The sequence below is a fragment of the Antechinus flavipes genome, chromosome 5, assembly GCF_016432865.1.
Source record: "Antechinus flavipes isolate AdamAnt ecotype Samford, QLD, Australia chromosome 5, AdamAnt_v2, whole genome shotgun sequence".
Taxonomy (NCBI): domain Eukaryota; kingdom Metazoa; phylum Chordata; class Mammalia; order Dasyuromorphia; family Dasyuridae; genus Antechinus; species Antechinus flavipes.
Window position 1 is genome coordinate 115,015,039 of NC_067402.1, and position 16,031 is coordinate 115,031,069.

Sequence of the window (16,031 nt, forward strand, 5' to 3'; positions counted from 1 at the left end):
TGGCAGACTCCAAGAGAAGGGGCAGCACTGCCCAATCTGCTCCCTCAGAAGGGCTGCTGGCTAGACTTCTCTGTTTCCTTGTCCTCCCCAACTTGGCCCACTTACTTGGCCCTTTCACGGTGACTTTGAGCTCTCCACTGCCCGCTCCCTTGGTGAACACCTTGAAATCTGCGACCTCCTTCACGCGGACACCCTTGGGCTGGAGGCCACGGCCCGCTGCCCGGCAAGCGTTCGGGTTGCAAGCTGTAGAGGGAGGGGGCAGAGTGGCAGTTTAGGAGGGACATGTCAGGAGACTTCTCACTTGGGCAACATGATCCCTGCTTCTCAGCCCTAGTGGGCATGCAATCTGGTCGGGCCTTCCTTCCTTTCTGTGGCAGCAGGACTTCCTATCCTCAAGCAGATCATTAGGATCCTTGCTGTCCATTCATGCACCTTTTATCCTGACATGCAGTCCTCCTTGTCCCTCAGGACCCACCTCCACCTGCCAGCCCCCTGGGCCAGCATGTTTGCCCACACAGTGGCTGGAGCCCCAAGCAGAAGGCAGCGTCCCTGTAACAAGCAGCAGAGGCTCTGCTGGGCCCTGAGGGACATTCTTCAATGGTACCAAGACTTAGAACCAGTGGGATCAGTGAGACAAAGAGAACCACAGGGCAGAGAACTTTTCCCTTTCAAAGAATTCCTCCTCAGAGACTTTTGCACCCCTCAGGACCAGCCCTAGGCCCTAAAAAGCTAACTGTGCCATGAAACAAAGACATCACAGAACAGGCTTTGGCAAGGAACCTGGTCCTGCCACGGAACAGACACTGGCAAGGAACCTGGTCCTGCCACGGAACAGACACTGGCAAGGAACCTGGTCTTGCCACAGATCACAGGCACTGGCAAGAGCCTGGTCCTGCCACGAAACAGACACTGGCAAGGAACCTGGTTTTGCCACAGATCACAGGTACTGGCAAGGAACCTGGTACTGCCACAGATCACAGGCACTGGCAAGGAACCTGGTACAGCCACAGATCACAGGCACTGGCAAGGAACCTGGTCTTGCCACAGATCACAGGCACTGGCAAGGAACCTGGTACTGCCACAGATCACAGGCACTGGCAAGGAACCTGGTCTTGCCACAGATCACAGGTACTGGCAAGGAACCTGGTACTGCCACAGATCACAGGCACTGGCAAGGAACCTGGTACTGCCACAGATCACAGGCACTGGCAAGGAACCTGGTCTTGCCATAGATCACAGGCACTGGCAAGGAACCTGGTCTTCCCAGAGAATATACAGGATGGCATAGAAACCAGGCAATGCCACAGAATTCAGATCTTGCTATGGGATACCAGGTAAGAAGAGAATGTCAGGGTTTGGGCCATGCCAAGGAATAGAGGCAGTGCCAGACAGCCATGGCATGCCATGGGGTGACCAGGTAAGTCCCACCTCTGAGCTAGCTGGATAGTATTAACGTGGTGGTACTTTCTTGGCTGGTGGGTGATGGGTATGAAGGGGGTAACTGGCATCAGGAGGTCTGAGGACAGGGAAAGAATGAGTATAGGATGTCACCAGTCGGGGGTGGGGAGTTGTCACCAGTCGGGGGGGGGTGTCCTTGGATGTTAGGCAACCCTGATTTGCCCCAATCCCTGCATCTACTTCTTCTTTTAATACCTCTAAGGTAGGGGCCACTCATCGGTCCTTCATTGCTACCCTTTGCGCCACAGCTCAGCAGCTCTGAAATGTGGCTCTCCACTAACCCAAGTCTTTTGGGTCTGGGCAGGACAGAGTCTCTGACATAGGTCCCCCTACCTGGGATTTTCTTCTACTCATTTCAGGTGTTCAACAAGCATCCTTAAGTTTAAAAACTCTTCTCACACACAGCATCTATCCAGCCTTGTTGCTTATAGGCGACTACAGATTGTGCCCTGGTCCAACAGGGATGGTCAGGAGAGGGGGGAAGGGGACAGTCCTCACCTTCAGCCACATGAACAGGGAAAGGACTTCGACTGATGGGGGACCCGGCAAAGGCCACGTGTACTGTGTGGGGCCCCTCAAGCACGGGCCGGTAGGTACAGCGGAAGGTGCTGTCCCCTTTATCCTCCAGGGCCACTTCTACTGTGTCCCGCCGACCCTGAGGGTCAACAATCACCACGGAAACATCGCCATTTCCTGCCCCTGTTGGTGAAGACATAAGTATCAATTTCTGGTTTTAGATGGTCTACCCTGCCTCTTCCTAATACCTACAAATCCTCTCTCCCTCTCACCCCTCTTTCTCCTCTCTCTTTTTCCCTTTCTCTCCCTTCCTTCTGCTCTCTCCCTCTATCTCTCCTCTGTCTCTTCTTCTCCCCCCAGCTCCGCTCCTTCCCTCCCCTCATTCACCCCTTCTCTGATTGTTCCTGGTAAAACTAAGTCTGACAGGACATGCAACTGGGCACCTTTCTACATCTTTCCTCAACTCTCTTGCAAGGGATCCTTCAAGCATCTTTACATCCCTCTTCCTTTCCTCCCCCCTCCCTCCTTCTCCCCCTTTTTCTTCCCCTTCTCCTTTTCCTCACAGCAATGTAGAATCCCTACCAGCCAGTGGTACTCCCACCTCAACCCTCCACTATCTCCTACCTGCAGTGTAGATGTCAAAGTAGGTGGGTTTGTTGGCCACGTTGCCCACTGGCTCCAGGCCAGGTCCTCGAGCTGATACCTTGTTAGCATCACCCAGGGCCATGCCCACGTTCACCTCAAAGGGGCTACGCTCGATATTTTGGCCAGCAAAGAGCACTGTCACCTGGAAAGTCAGAGGTCAAAGACTCAAGGTTGGGTAGTAAGGAGCAGGAGAGCATGTCAGAGACATCCCAGGGGACACTTCAACAAATGAGGGGGAGGTACAAAACAAAAGGACCTCTGGAAGCAGCTAGTCCAATCTCAACCTAAACCTGATAAAGAAACTGTGTCTAACTCTTAGGGAGTATCTAGCCTCCATATGAAGACCTCTAGACAGGGGAACTCCACTACTCTTCCAGAGGCAGCCCATTCCTGTGGATAGGTCTGACCCTTGGGAAGAATAGTGACATGGTGCCGTGGATAGAGCACAGCCCGGGAGTTAGGAAGACCTGAGTTCAGACATTTATTAACTGTCATTTAATCCTATTTGCCTCCCTTATAAAATTTATAAATTTTAATTATTTATTTATAACTATGAGATTTATAAAATGAGATAGAGAAGGAAATGGCAAACTATTCCAGTATCTTTGACAAGAAAACCCCAAATGGAGACACAAAGAGTTAGACATGACTAAACAACAACAAACCTTTAGGAAGTTTTTCCTTACATCTAGTCTTAACCTGCCTATTTTATATCTCTCACTCACACTGTTCTGAGTTCTTTCTCTTGGAATCAAACAGAACACGGCTAGTTCATCTTCTATAGGCTAAAGCACTTTAAATATTGGAAGACAGTCTTCTAAGTCCTCTCTTCTCAAGGCTAAACATTCTTAATTCCTTCAGTTAATCCCCGAGGACCTCATCTTTAGTCCCATCACCAACTTTATCTTCCTCTGCATATTTCCCACTTTCTTGGTACCCTTAAAATATGGTGTCCCCAACAACAAGATTATGTGATGATCAACTGTGATGGATTTGGCTCTTTTCAACAATGAGATGATTCAAGGCAATTCCAATAGACTTGTGATGGAGAGAGGACTGAATATGGATCACAACATTGTATTTTCAGCTTTTTGTTGCTGTTTGCTTGCTTGGTTTTTTCTTTCTCACTTTTTCCCTTTTGATCTGATTTTTCTTGTGCAACATGATAAATGTGGAAATATGTTTACAAGAATTGCACATGTTTAACCTATATTTAATTATTTGCTATCCTGGGAAGGAGGAAGGAGGGAGAAAGGAAGAAAAATTTGGAGCACAAGGGTTTGCAAGGGTGAATGGTGAAAACTATCTTTGCATGTATTTTGAAAAATAAAATGATATTATTACTTTTTTAAAATCCTGAAAATAAATAAATAAATATGGTGTCCAGATCTAAATATAATATGCCAAGATATTATCCAGTTAGGGCAAGGTACATCCAGAAGCACTATCACCTTCCTAATCTTGGCTGCTATATCCTTTAGTATAGCTTAAAATAGCATTATTATTATTATTTCATCCTGTTGATGCAATCTTAAGCTTGCATTTCACTAATAACCTCAGATCTTTTTTGTACTTATCTATTCTATTTCTATACTTATAGCTATACTCTTTTCTATACTTTCTCTACATTTATCTATACTAGCTACAATTCCCCCAACCTATAGTAGAGGAAGTTAATTATTTGAACTCAAGTCTAGGATTTTACATTTATCTCTATTAAATGTAATCTAATTGGGCTTAGCCCATTGTTCTAGCCTTTCAGGATCACTTCTGAATCCTGGTTATAACTTATTAACTGTATGGCCTGTTAGTAATATTTGTGATCATTACTAAGAAGTATTCCCAATTTAATATCATCTGCAAATCTGACGAGTATGTAATCTATTCCTTCATATAACTTATTGAAAAAGTTAAACAGCACAGGGCTGAGAAGAGGTTCTTGGAATATGAGGGACTTCCCTGTAAGTCATCACAGACTCATTAATTAGTCAGACTTTGAATCTGATCATCTCCCACTTCTGCACTGGATGAATGTGGAGTTTGACAGATGAGCATTAAAACATGATCATTTATAGAACTGAGGAAGTCTAGAAGAGTGGGAGGGTTTGTTTTTTTTTAATGACGATACCTTGTGTAGCCCTGCCACCTTGGGTACATAGGAAACAGCGTAGGTCCGGTCCTTGTCGTTATTGGGAACCACTTTGGCCTGTTGAGGGAATGGGAATTGTTAATGATTCAGATACTAACTATCACTCTTTCCTAACTCTTCTATAGCCCACATAGGATTACATGGAAACAGTTTCCTATAGTTTACCAAAGATGGGGGCTAAGCTCAGCAGTCCCCGACCCATCCCAAAGTCTTCCTTTGCCGTACCTCCTCGGTGTGGCCCTCGGGGTCCTCGATGTACACGAGCACCTCCCCCAGTCCTGCATCTACTGTCTGTACAGTAAAATGAGCTGGCTGAAGCACTGTGTTCCCATGAGGCTCAATGCCTGTGGAAAAGGGAATTGGAAGGGACCAATAAGAGGAGAAAACATAGACAGGAACAGTGAAGCGGCTTTCCTGCCGCCCCTAGCTTGTGCAAAAAGAAGACAGCCCCCCTGGATGTCTCTCAGGACTGGGGATATGCTCCTCCATACAGGCCTGGGATGGGCTGGGGCAGGGTTACCTTCCAGGATTAGGGCTACATACCAGGCCCATAGGCTGTGGCCTTCTTGGGATTCAACTGTTTGGATCGGACGGGGGCTCCAGGTTTGAGCTTGGCCTTTGGGAACTGGGACAGGTAGGTCATGACGGAGTGCTCATCCACATTGGGGTCCACGATCTCCTCAGGGGCAATCACCTGCAATGGGGAAGGCCAGAAGTCAGCCCCCAACTCCTCCTCCTCTGCTCCTGGTCACTCTCTCCCAAGAGAGAACTTTCCTTCTGACCCTGCCCCTCTTTCCCGAGGGTCAGTCCACTCCCCACTTATGCTCACCTCCTGACCGCCTCTCCCCCATGCCCTGTTTCTGCTCCCCTACGCCCGTACCTGTGGCACACCCAGCCAGTCATCAGCCTGTTGCATTGCCTCTCGGGCATTCTCCACTGGCTGGTTGGGATCCCACGCCTCCCAGTTGGGACACAGGCCTGAGGAGGAGAAGGAATGGTGAATTAGGATTGGCGGGTGCTTGAGACAATCTGGCTCTGCCATAAAGCCAGCTGCACCGCCGCTCACCCTTCCCCAAGACACTTCCACCCAAACAGACTCCTACAGAGACTCTGAGGTGCCCCCCAAGATAGAGCCAAGGTCGGGGCCACTACGGACAGCTCTGACTAGGCCAACAATGAGTCTTTCTGCCCGAGGCTGGCTCTGCCTGGTACCAGTGCTCCTCTTGGGCCAGCCTCCTGCCTGTCCAGGCCCCATGACAGCCTCTGAGAAAGGAAACCTCCATCCTTAGGAACCTACACACTCTCAAGCTGCCCTCAGGGAAGGCGAGTGAAGGCAGCCGGAGCTTCCCACCACCTCAGCTTGTCGCCTGGGATCTCTAAGTCCTTGGCAAGAACATTTCCCCATCTCCTCCCAAATATTCCAGGAACCCAGGATATTCAAAGGGATAACAGGGTGGGGGGGAGGTGAGGGATCCTCTATGAAAGTCACTAGGAAGTCTTAGGAATCTCCCTCTGCGGGACCCTGAGGCATTTCCCAAAGTCGGTCCTACAAGACGGGGAGCAGAAAGGAAGGGGGGACGTGAAGGAAGGCCTTCGGCCCAGGCTGGCCGGCAAAGAAAAGGAAGAGAAATGGTTTGTTGAGAGTGGACAGGGGAGGGGGCCGGCCAAAAACATGCAGTCCATGACAAGCACAAGGGCTGAGCTCACTGTTGGCAGGAGCAGCCTCAGGCAGCGGATCAACAGCTGGGAATGCTTCCCGAGGCTGCGGGACTGCCGTCCACTCATTCCCCTGCACACACACTCACACTCATACACATACACTCACACACACACACTCTCACACTCACACACACACTCACAGTCATACACACTCATACTCACACACACACTCTCACACTCACACACACTCACACACACACACACTCCAGGTCCTAGGATTTTACAAAGGCTCACAAGAGCCTTTGGGGGCTGCAGCACCCAGACTGACCACTGGGGGTCAGCAGATAAATAACCTTCCTTGGTTGATTGGCTGGGTGGGAGATAAACCTTTCCGACTGGAAACTGGGGAGAACTGGAAAATAAATCCTTAGCTTGCCAGCAGTACCGGGCATTTCCCTAGCTCCTGCGTGGCTCTGATTTTCCCTAACTCCAGTACTCTGCTCAAAGGCCTCCTGGGAGTACGGTGGTAGGCAGGGACAGGAAGGGGGCAGAGGGGTTCCACTCCAGCGCTGTTTTCCCTGTCATGTTTTCCCCCAGTGGAGAGAATAAACTTATACCCTGACAGGCTGCTTGAGTTTGAACCCGAGTCTAATATTTACTTTTTTTGTGTGTTTGTGAGCAAAAGGCAACACGGCAAAGTGGACAAAATTAAGTCATGGAGTCGGGGAGACTTAGATTCAAGTCCTGCCTCTGCCATCCGCGAGGGGACAGGTCATTGAAACTCAGCTTCCACTACTTTTCCCTCTCCTGGACCACTCCCTAAGACTCAAGTACAGATAAGCTGAAAATCTACACTGGTGAAAAAGGCTCCACACTGAGAATTCCCTATACTGATGAAAGTATAGCTCTAGATTTTTTTTTTGTAATAACTTGGCCACATCACTTAAACTCACTCTTCCTTTGTCTACAGTTTCCTCATTTGCACAATGAAAGATTTGGACTTTAAGGTCCCTTCTGGTTCTATATCAGTGATCTAAGATTAGCCACCCCACTGTGGGAAGCCTTCTGGGCTAGAGATCCCCAAACCTCCTTTCCTTAATAGCGTCAATGTTTCATCAACCTGGCTCTTAGAAAGAAAACATTTCCTTGGGTTTAACTTGCAGCCCTCTTGCTATGGTCCCTGTCCTGCTTCCTTCTGCCTTCTGCCTAATGTAGATGGAAAGTAGAAAGAACACTGATCTTGGATTAGATAGACATGGAGTTTAAACCAAGTCTCTCAACTCTGCCATTTATGAGCCATGGGTTTCATGGGAAATGGGAAAGAGGAAAATGACAACATCTTCAAAGCTCAGTTTTTCTTCTGTAAAATGGGAATAATCACAGCCATTTTACAGAGTAGTAAGGAAAATAAAGTGCTATATACAGAGAACTATGTGACTTCTGATTTTGGAGACCAATCGATCAGTTCTCATTCAATGATCAAGGATTCTTATACTTCCCAACCCTTCCCCCCCAAGACATCCAGGTTCTATGTTATCATAGAATTATGGCTTTCTCAATCCTTCCTCAGAATCATATAAATCTCTTACCAGGGGCACAGTTGTCCACAAGGGCTCCCAGGGCCTTGCCATCCTGCCAGTCTTTGTTGAAGTTGGTGATGGGCAGCTGGGGCACTTTATTCTGGATCCAGCCAAGTAACCGCTGCTTGGGGGTCTGTTTGCGAGCATCTTCATCATCCTCATCCTCCCACATGGGCATGGAGATGGAGTAATGCAGGATCAGGGTCCAGATAAGACCCAGGATCAACTTCAAGTTCCCATCCACAATGGCCTTGCTATCTGTGGGCAGAAGTGTCATGAAAGAAGTCACTCCTTCTGCAGCTTTCATTTCATCAATCAATAAATCAACCCATATTTATTAGACACCTACTATGAGCCAGGCAATATGGTAGGCACTAGAGATTCAAAGGTAAAACATGGAACACTCCCTGTTTTCAAAGAGCTTACATAACATTAGAGGAGATAACATGAACATAAATGTAACTATACATATGTGTTCATACGTGTGCATATGTATACACATATACACCGATTATGTCTATACACAAATATGAACACATATGATTGTAGATAGAGATTACTCATGTAAATCAACAGTTTCTCTAAAACTTATAATTTTAGTGTTGGCTAAGAGCATAGCTTGGGGTCACCCAGACAATTGTATCAATGATAGGACCTGAGCCCTTTTTGGCTTCAAAGCCAGCTCTCTATCCCCTAGGATACTATCTACACATGTATGTGTGTATGTTTATACACACACATATATATTTGTATATGTGCATACACAGAGGAGTGATACAAAATAAATACAAAGTAGTTGGGGAAGGAGGGCTCTGGCAGTTGGGAACATTATGAATATTAAGAGAGCTTTGTGTAGAAGATGATGCTTGAATTGACTGAGAGATTGTGGAAGTGAGGAGGAAGTAAATTCTAGACTTCGGCGGTGGCCCATGCAAAAGCACAAAGATGGAAAATGGACTATATGAGGAACTAAAATGTCAGTTTGGTCGAATTGTTGGCTCTGTCACTGTCTTTAATTCCCCTTGTTCCCCCGGCCCCAAAAAAGGGGCCCAGGGACAGTACCAGCTGTTCCTAGAGATGCTTCAAGGAGAGGGACAAATACTTGAGCCAGAGCCCAAATTTGTGAGCAGTGGTGTCATTGAGGCAGAAGGTCTGAAAGAGCTGGTTGGACTGGGCTGGTCCTTGCCTTGTTTCCCAAAGTTTGTGAGAGGAGAAAGGTTGAAACTTAGTTGAGCTGTGACCAAAACATACCCTGAACAAATAAAAAAAAAAGTCTTTGGAACTAGAAATGAATAAGAAAGAACTGAATTTTCTCATGTCTAAGGTTTGAAGTGGGGGCCAGTATTTAAGATGGTTGAATTTCTTATGCACTTGCCAAGAAGAGTATATAAACTTATGATTTGGAGGCATCTTAGCTTCAGAACGTCCCCTTCACCCAAAAGCAACTCCACCTAGTTTTCTAGATAATAATAATTATGACTTCCTTTCATGGATTAGAGAAGCCAAAGCTTGTTCTAAAAAGCAAATACTGACTTCTCTTCCCCCACTCCCAATCCTATCCAAGGATATCCCAGCACCAGCAGCAACTGGACACCATTCCCTTGTTGATAAAGGTAGGCACAGGCCAGAAACCTGTCAGCTTTTTGGAGAATATTTGGGAGGAGAAATTGTGCTTGGGTGGGGAAGGGGTAGCTAAGATGTTTACAGTAATTATTCAGGGCAGAGGAGCCATGATAGGAAATAACACTGAGGCTTTCTTCTAAATAATCCCCAACTTTCTAACTCCTTTCTTTTCCTGAATAGGAATCAATTGTGTGGAATAAGGAAGACTGGGGTGCAAATGAGCTGGTCAGACACCGCCCCTTCCTTCCCTGGCTTTGGGAAAAAAAACATCATAGGAGACCTGGGGATGCCCCCTGATGCTCTGAAAGAGAGGCCCAGAGAAAGTTCTAACTATCTTTGGCTGAATGTCTCTGATCTCATCTCCTCACCTTCCCCCACCCCTTCACATACTCCTTTCACTGATTCATCCTTCCTTCCCCATCAGTTCTCCTCCCCCCACCCTTTTCCCCTGGCCCCTGGACTCCGCAGCACAATAGTTTGGCAGCTCTTGGATTCCATGACACACTCACTCCCCCAGCCTGTTCTCACTCTCTCCTCTCTCTCATACAACAGACACAAACACACGTACGAGTGTGGCAGAAACTCACACTTCTGACACCCTAATTGGGGGGGGGACCACTTAGAACCTCATACAAACAAGCCCACACTTCCCTTCCAGCACCAGTGTTTGCCCACATGAAGATGGAATGAGAAGGGGAGGGGGAAGTCCCCAGGGGGAAGGAGATGTTAGAGTTGTGGGTAGGGGCAGAGATGGATCCTGGTTGCTGGGAAGGAAAACTTGTCTCCCCCAGCAACCGGCACCAGTCCAAGCATTGAAGTTAGCCATGGGCCAGGAAGAGGGGTGGGGGCAGGGAACAGGCAGACCGTTAACTATGAGGCAAGAGACTTCTAGATTGCTCGAGATCCCCCTCTCTACCTGGCTCCTGACCACAGACCTCCAGCAAATACCTCCACTCCCCTTAAAGTCAGAAAACCACCATCAACAAGTGGCCCCCTTCTTTTCCTGTCTCAGTCTCCTTTGAGACTCAGCAAGAGAACAGGGAAAAGGATGAGCTGAGGGAGGTAGTGGGACAGCTGCCACTCCCTCATGTTCCCCCTCTCTGCTCCCTCTTCCCACCCCCACCCCCCAGCTGTTGGCTCTGAGAGAAGGAATAGCAACTGGGGAACAGCTGAGAGACAAGGTTGGCTCATTGGGCTCTTTGTTCACAGGTCCTGGGGGATGGGATGGGGAGGGGAGGTGAAGTCAGGAAGGGGCAATCTCACCTTTAACCTAGCTTGAAATCCCGCCCCCCCTTGCTGAGTCTCAAAGAAGACTGAGGCAGGAAAAGAAGGGGGCCACTTGTTGATGGTGGTTTTCTGACTTTAAGAGGAGTGGAGGTATTTACTGGAGATCTAAGGGCAGGAGCTAGGTGGAGAGGGATATCTCGAGCAATCTAGAATCTACCCTTCCTCCCCTCTCTCCCAAGGGAGCCTTTTTTCTTCTCTATTCCTATCCTAGGTCTGGTTCCAAATCTCCCTTCTTCACAAATAAGTCAGTGCCTGGATAAGAGATCTAAGGGGGAAAGAGAGAAACTTTGGGAGCCGTAGCTCCCTCAAAGATGTGGGATAAGGGAAAACCCAGAAAATTCTTATTTTCAGATACCCAGGCAGAGATATCTTGGGTCAACAGTACCAGCAGGAAAGAGCTGAGTCAGGCTTCTCCCCCGGTGTTAGGGTCTCCCCCCTCACACTCAAATGGGCAGGGAAAAAGAGTTGGCTACAGTTGGCAGAATATCACCAGAGAGCAGAAAAGTCAACTCTTCACATCTGTTCACAGCTGGGCAGACCCCTCCATTGTCAATAGTTCTCTCCCCTCCCTCCTTCCTAACCCCTGGAGCTGCATTGCTGACAGCTTATCTCATAGATGTGTGAGAGCCACTTGGCCCAGACAGTGAACGGCTCTCCTTCTTCCCCACAGGAAGCAAGAGTTCTGTCTTGATCCTTCTTTCCTCCCCACTGCCCAAATCCACCCCTCCTTTTCCCTCTAACAGCACCTCAGCCCTTTCCCGGTCTCCCATGAGCTCCCTCCAGCAGTGTTGGGTGTGAGGGTGGTTGGGCTGAAAACTTTTTGTGAAGAAGTGGAGAGATGAATAAGGGCCAGGGAGGATGAGGCCCCCGAATGGGAGTTGGAAGTGGTGTATGAGGCTGACAGTTTCACCAGTGATTTCTCTCTCCAAGCAGATGCAAGAGCAGTTCCTGAAGAACAGGACCCCTTTTGCTAATAAACTCTGCTCAGCAATTGTACTAGTTTCTGACCCCATCATCTGCTTTCAGCCTAGTCACTGAGATGTCATCCTTTTCTCTTCAACTGATCCCACTCCTCAGATTCAGCAAGGTCAGGTATTTCTGAGGGGATCCCTTTTATCCTCTGTAACCCCCTAACTTGTTCCTTATTTCCTCTGTAACTTGTTCCAGACTCTGCTGATCTTCTCAGCCTTTCCCAACCATCTATAAACTGCCAGTTCCCCAGATCCCCCTGCCTCAGTGGGCATCCCCTCTTCCACCTCCACCCCCACTCTCATCCCTGCTCCAACATGGTCTGTCCTTCTGGAAAGCTCAGAGACATCTGCTGTGTCACAACCAGGCCATGCTATTTCCAGTCTAGGGCAGGCGGTGGGGGTGGGGTAGGGGGACGTCTGTCATTGGGGAAGGAGCTTGTGAAGTTGAGGGAGGGGACTGGACAGGAGAAGGGGCCCCATGCTGACCTCAGCTGCTAATTCAGGCAGGCCCACAGCTAGTAGTGGCTCAGGGGAGGATACGGGGCCCAACAGATAGCAGAATTAACAGGGAATGTCTCTCCTTACCTCCCACTGGGAAGGATCCTCCCCTGCCCCCACATCATGTGTATGCAATATGCCAGCTACCCCCTATTTCGGTGTGGGAATCCCAACCCACATTATGGCTCTCCATGTACCTTCACTTTCTGAGCTCCAAGGAACTGTGGAGGGCACCCTTATGAGAGGGCTTCTTTTTTTGGCTGACGGAGACTTGTATTCCTTTTAAATAACTGATCCTAAGTTCTCCATAACCCTATTCTTGCTCAAATCACATCCACAACTCCCTGGCGCTGCCACTGCCCTTTCCTTCCTCTCTCCCTCCCCTTTCCCTGCCCCCACATAGTTCTCTCCTGATAGAAACCAGGAGAAGGGAATTCTACTTTCTCAGAGCTCTTCTAAGTTCCAGACAGATGTTACTGGTTCTTCCCCTCTCCCTGCTACCCCCCCCCCCACACACTTCCAGCTGTGATTCTTTTGCCTCAACCCTCCTCACACACGACTTCAGGCTTTGGTTACACTCAACATTTCCACTCCCCCTTCTCTATCTAGGGGGACCCCTCCCTTGTTCCCTGCCCTTGGCCTGGAGGTGGGAAGAGGAATGGATTGTATATGAAGACCCTTCATAGGTAGATGGAAATGGGTAAGGACAGGCAGGGGTTAATGTTTCCTATGCTCACTCAGTGCCTTTTTAGGTTTCAAAGGCTGGGTCCTACTCCCTTTCCCCCCCTCCCTGGAAAGGCCCCCAGGGGCTGGGCCCAGCTGCCAGGCACATGCCTAGCCTGAGGGACAAGAGGAGGGAGAAGATGTCACTGCTGCCTTCAGTACCACTCAGCTACCCCAGCCCCCAACACTTTCACCTCATTTAGAAGGAACTCTTTGGAGGAACCTCACCATTCTGTCACAGAGCCACTTCTCACAATGGCAGGCCAACTTGGTTAGTGGCTAATATCCCGCCTCCTGGTCTCCCCTAAACCCATATTTAAACTTGCTGTTCTAGTGACCACAAAAAAACTGAAGAGAAGGACGGGTGCTTTTAAGGTTATCTGTTAGTTTCCAGAAGAAGAAACTGAGGGGATCCCAGGACTTGCACTTGTTGGCAAGGGTCTGGTATGGAAGGCAAAGGGCTTTGAAGAGAGAAGGTGGTGCAGGTGCCAAGCTGGGGTGGGTGAGGAATGGAAGGGAGAAAGGCAGAGAAAGAGGTGAGTCCCATGATGATACATGTATCCCTTCCTTGTCTAGCTAAGGGGTGTGTGTGTATGTCAGTGACTGCAGGAGAAAGTGCTCTGCTTTGGGGTTGGCGTGGGTAGCAGTGTGTTTGGGTGTGTGAGACATCGGTGCCAGTGAACTTTTCTGTCCCAGTAACTGAACCCTCCTTCCTCTCCACTCCCCAGGAGGGTTCCCCGACTATTCCGCCCTACCCAAACCTCCAGGGGCTCTCCCAATAGCTAGTGGGTTCAAGCCCAGTAGGTTCTACCATAGAAGGCTCCTCCCCCAAGTTCCTTCTACTGGCCAATGGAAAAAGCCCCAAAGTATCCTTTCTGGCTTTCCGCGCGTGGACACCACTCCAGCGGCACGGCCCCGGAGAAGTGGGGGGAGCCGTCCCGCCCCCGCGTGGGTACGGGTTGCCCGGGCCCTTTCTCTCCCTACCTCACCCCACCCCGCCCCATCCCGTCCCTCCCCAGGCACTGACCGATAGACACGAGCTTGATGTGCTCGCGCTCCAAGAATTCGAGCGCCACGGACACGTTTTCGAGTTTCATTTGGCGAAAGTTGGGCCGCGGGTGGAACTTGCGGTACATGCGCTTCTGGCTCAGCACCTCAAGCAGGGCGATGAGACGCAGGCCGTCGCTCAGGTCCCTCTGGAGGTCCCCCAGGCGCTTGCCCACGCATTTTAAATGCTCGTTACACCAGCGGGTGAAGGTGTTCTGCTGGATCTTCTTCCATGGCGCGTCCTCGGCCAGGTCCTTCTCAGTGGACGGCATCTCGTCCATCTCCTCTCCCAGGCCCTCTGGGTAGTTGCTGTTGTTCATCGTGATCGCTTCAGGGGGTCGGGTTAAGTCCGGGGAAGGGGCTAAGCCAAGCTGGCGGGAGTCCCGAGGACTAGATGGGAGGGGGCGGGGGGGAGCGGCGTGCAGCGCCTGAAGATGCCCGTGGAGGGGGTCCGGAGCCGACTCGGTGGAGCGGTGGGGTGGGGTGGCCGGAGCCTGGGGCTGGCCTAGAGGGGCAGTGTCCGCTGCTGGCTCTGGATAGCGGTCCTGGGAGCTCCTGCCTCCTCTTCACTTCTCAAACTTTGGGCTCTCTCGGGAGCTTACTCGGTCGGTCTCTAGTCTTCAGGCTCGGGGATCGGACTCGGGATCTTCTCTCCTCCTTCTCCACGCCTGCCTCTTGCTGAACCTGGGTCTCTGTCTCTCCCTCTGGGGGGGCGGAGCGGTTCTGGGGAAATGCAGGGCCGGACCGGGGGCGGGGGGTTTAAGAAGCCCCTGGGTCGCGGGGGGGCCTCCCCCTCCTCAGGCTCACGTCAGAGCGCCGGCCTCCCAGGAATGCCGGCCGGCGGGGCTGGCCTGCGGGGGGTGGGGGCGGGGGCGGGGAGGGGGATCAGGGAAGGCCCCGCCTACCCTTCAATAGCCTAGAGAATCTGAAAGTAAGGGGAACCCGACAGGGGGTCTTCTCCAAGTCCCTCCTCGTACTCTTATACTAATTTGACCCCCTCCTCAGCCAGAGGAACAAAGGTCTATTATTAGGACGTTGCTCCCCAAATCTGCCTCTCTGCCAAGTTCAGAGATGGGGATGAATAAGGAAAATGGGGAGGATCATAACGGCCTTCTCCTCCCCCTTCTGGTCCCCTCCTTCTTCTCCCCTCCCTCCCCGTATCTGAGCTGAGTCACAGGTGGGGATGAAGTCTTTGAAGATGAGAGGAAGAGAAACAGAGATGACTAAGACTTAGAGAAGACATAGATTTGGGAAACTGAGGAATAGTGGAGAAGTTAGAACTGACAGCAGAGATCTAATATGGCAATGACTGAGCTTGAAAGTCCAATTATTAATCATCCATGTCAGAGTCAGAGCTCTTTGGGGTAGGAGAAGTGCATTTGGGCAGGGAGAGGGAAACAGGTAATAACATGGAAATAAAGGCAATGGGACTGAAGAAAAGGCTTTCTTAAGGACTCCCTTTCTCTTACTCTGGGATTGAAGTCTCCCTATGGGCTAGAATGGGTTTCCCCTTGGTGACTGGAGATACAGTAGTTGCCCTGCACCCCACCCCACTCTCTATTTAGTGTCATCAACCCACTTAAGCTCACCCTCTCAGAACTGGGTGAGGAGAACGTTCAGATTCTGGACTATGAGTCACTTCTCTCCACTCCCCATCCTCTCAGACCCCAGAAATTGACTCAGACAATATTTCCAGGGACAACAGTGAGGATAGACCTCCTCCTCGGTGACAGGGAACCCCCACCCCCCATTCATTGTGTCCATCCTTGGCCAGAAAGGAGGACCGTCTGGCCAGCCAGCCAGGGAGATCCCTCTTGGCATCAGCCAAGGGGGGAATGTGAGCTGAGGTTGTGGGAAGTCTGGTAGAGATAGGAT

At 50.0% G+C, this 16,031-nt stretch overlaps 1 protein-coding gene across 2 annotated transcripts in view; it reads right to left on the reverse strand.

Moving 5' to 3' along the window:
* FLNC (filamin C) overlaps window positions 1–14,900 on the reverse strand; it is a 41,780-nt gene extending 26,880 nt beyond the window's left edge. For both annotated transcript variants that reach the window (XM_051961916.1, XM_051961915.1), the window contains exons 1-9: window positions 14,137–14,900; window positions 8,017–8,265; window positions 5,649–5,746; window positions 5,312–5,462; window positions 4,994–5,112; window positions 4,748–4,825; window positions 2,599–2,761; window positions 1,957–2,157; window positions 106–243 (exon numbers count right to left, since the gene is read on the reverse strand). In XM_051961916.1, coding sequence (XP_051817876.1) covers window positions 106–243; window positions 1,957–2,157; window positions 2,599–2,761; window positions 4,748–4,825; window positions 4,994–5,112; window positions 5,312–5,462; window positions 5,649–5,746; window positions 8,017–8,265; window positions 14,137–14,476 — 1,537 coding nt within the window. In that variant the 5' untranslated portion in view covers window positions 14,477–14,900. The remainder of the gene's footprint in view (window positions 1–105; window positions 244–1,956; window positions 2,158–2,598; window positions 2,762–4,747; window positions 4,826–4,993; window positions 5,113–5,311; window positions 5,463–5,648; window positions 5,747–8,016; window positions 8,266–14,136) is intronic.
* Window positions 14,901–16,031: the final 1,131 nt, after the last annotated feature.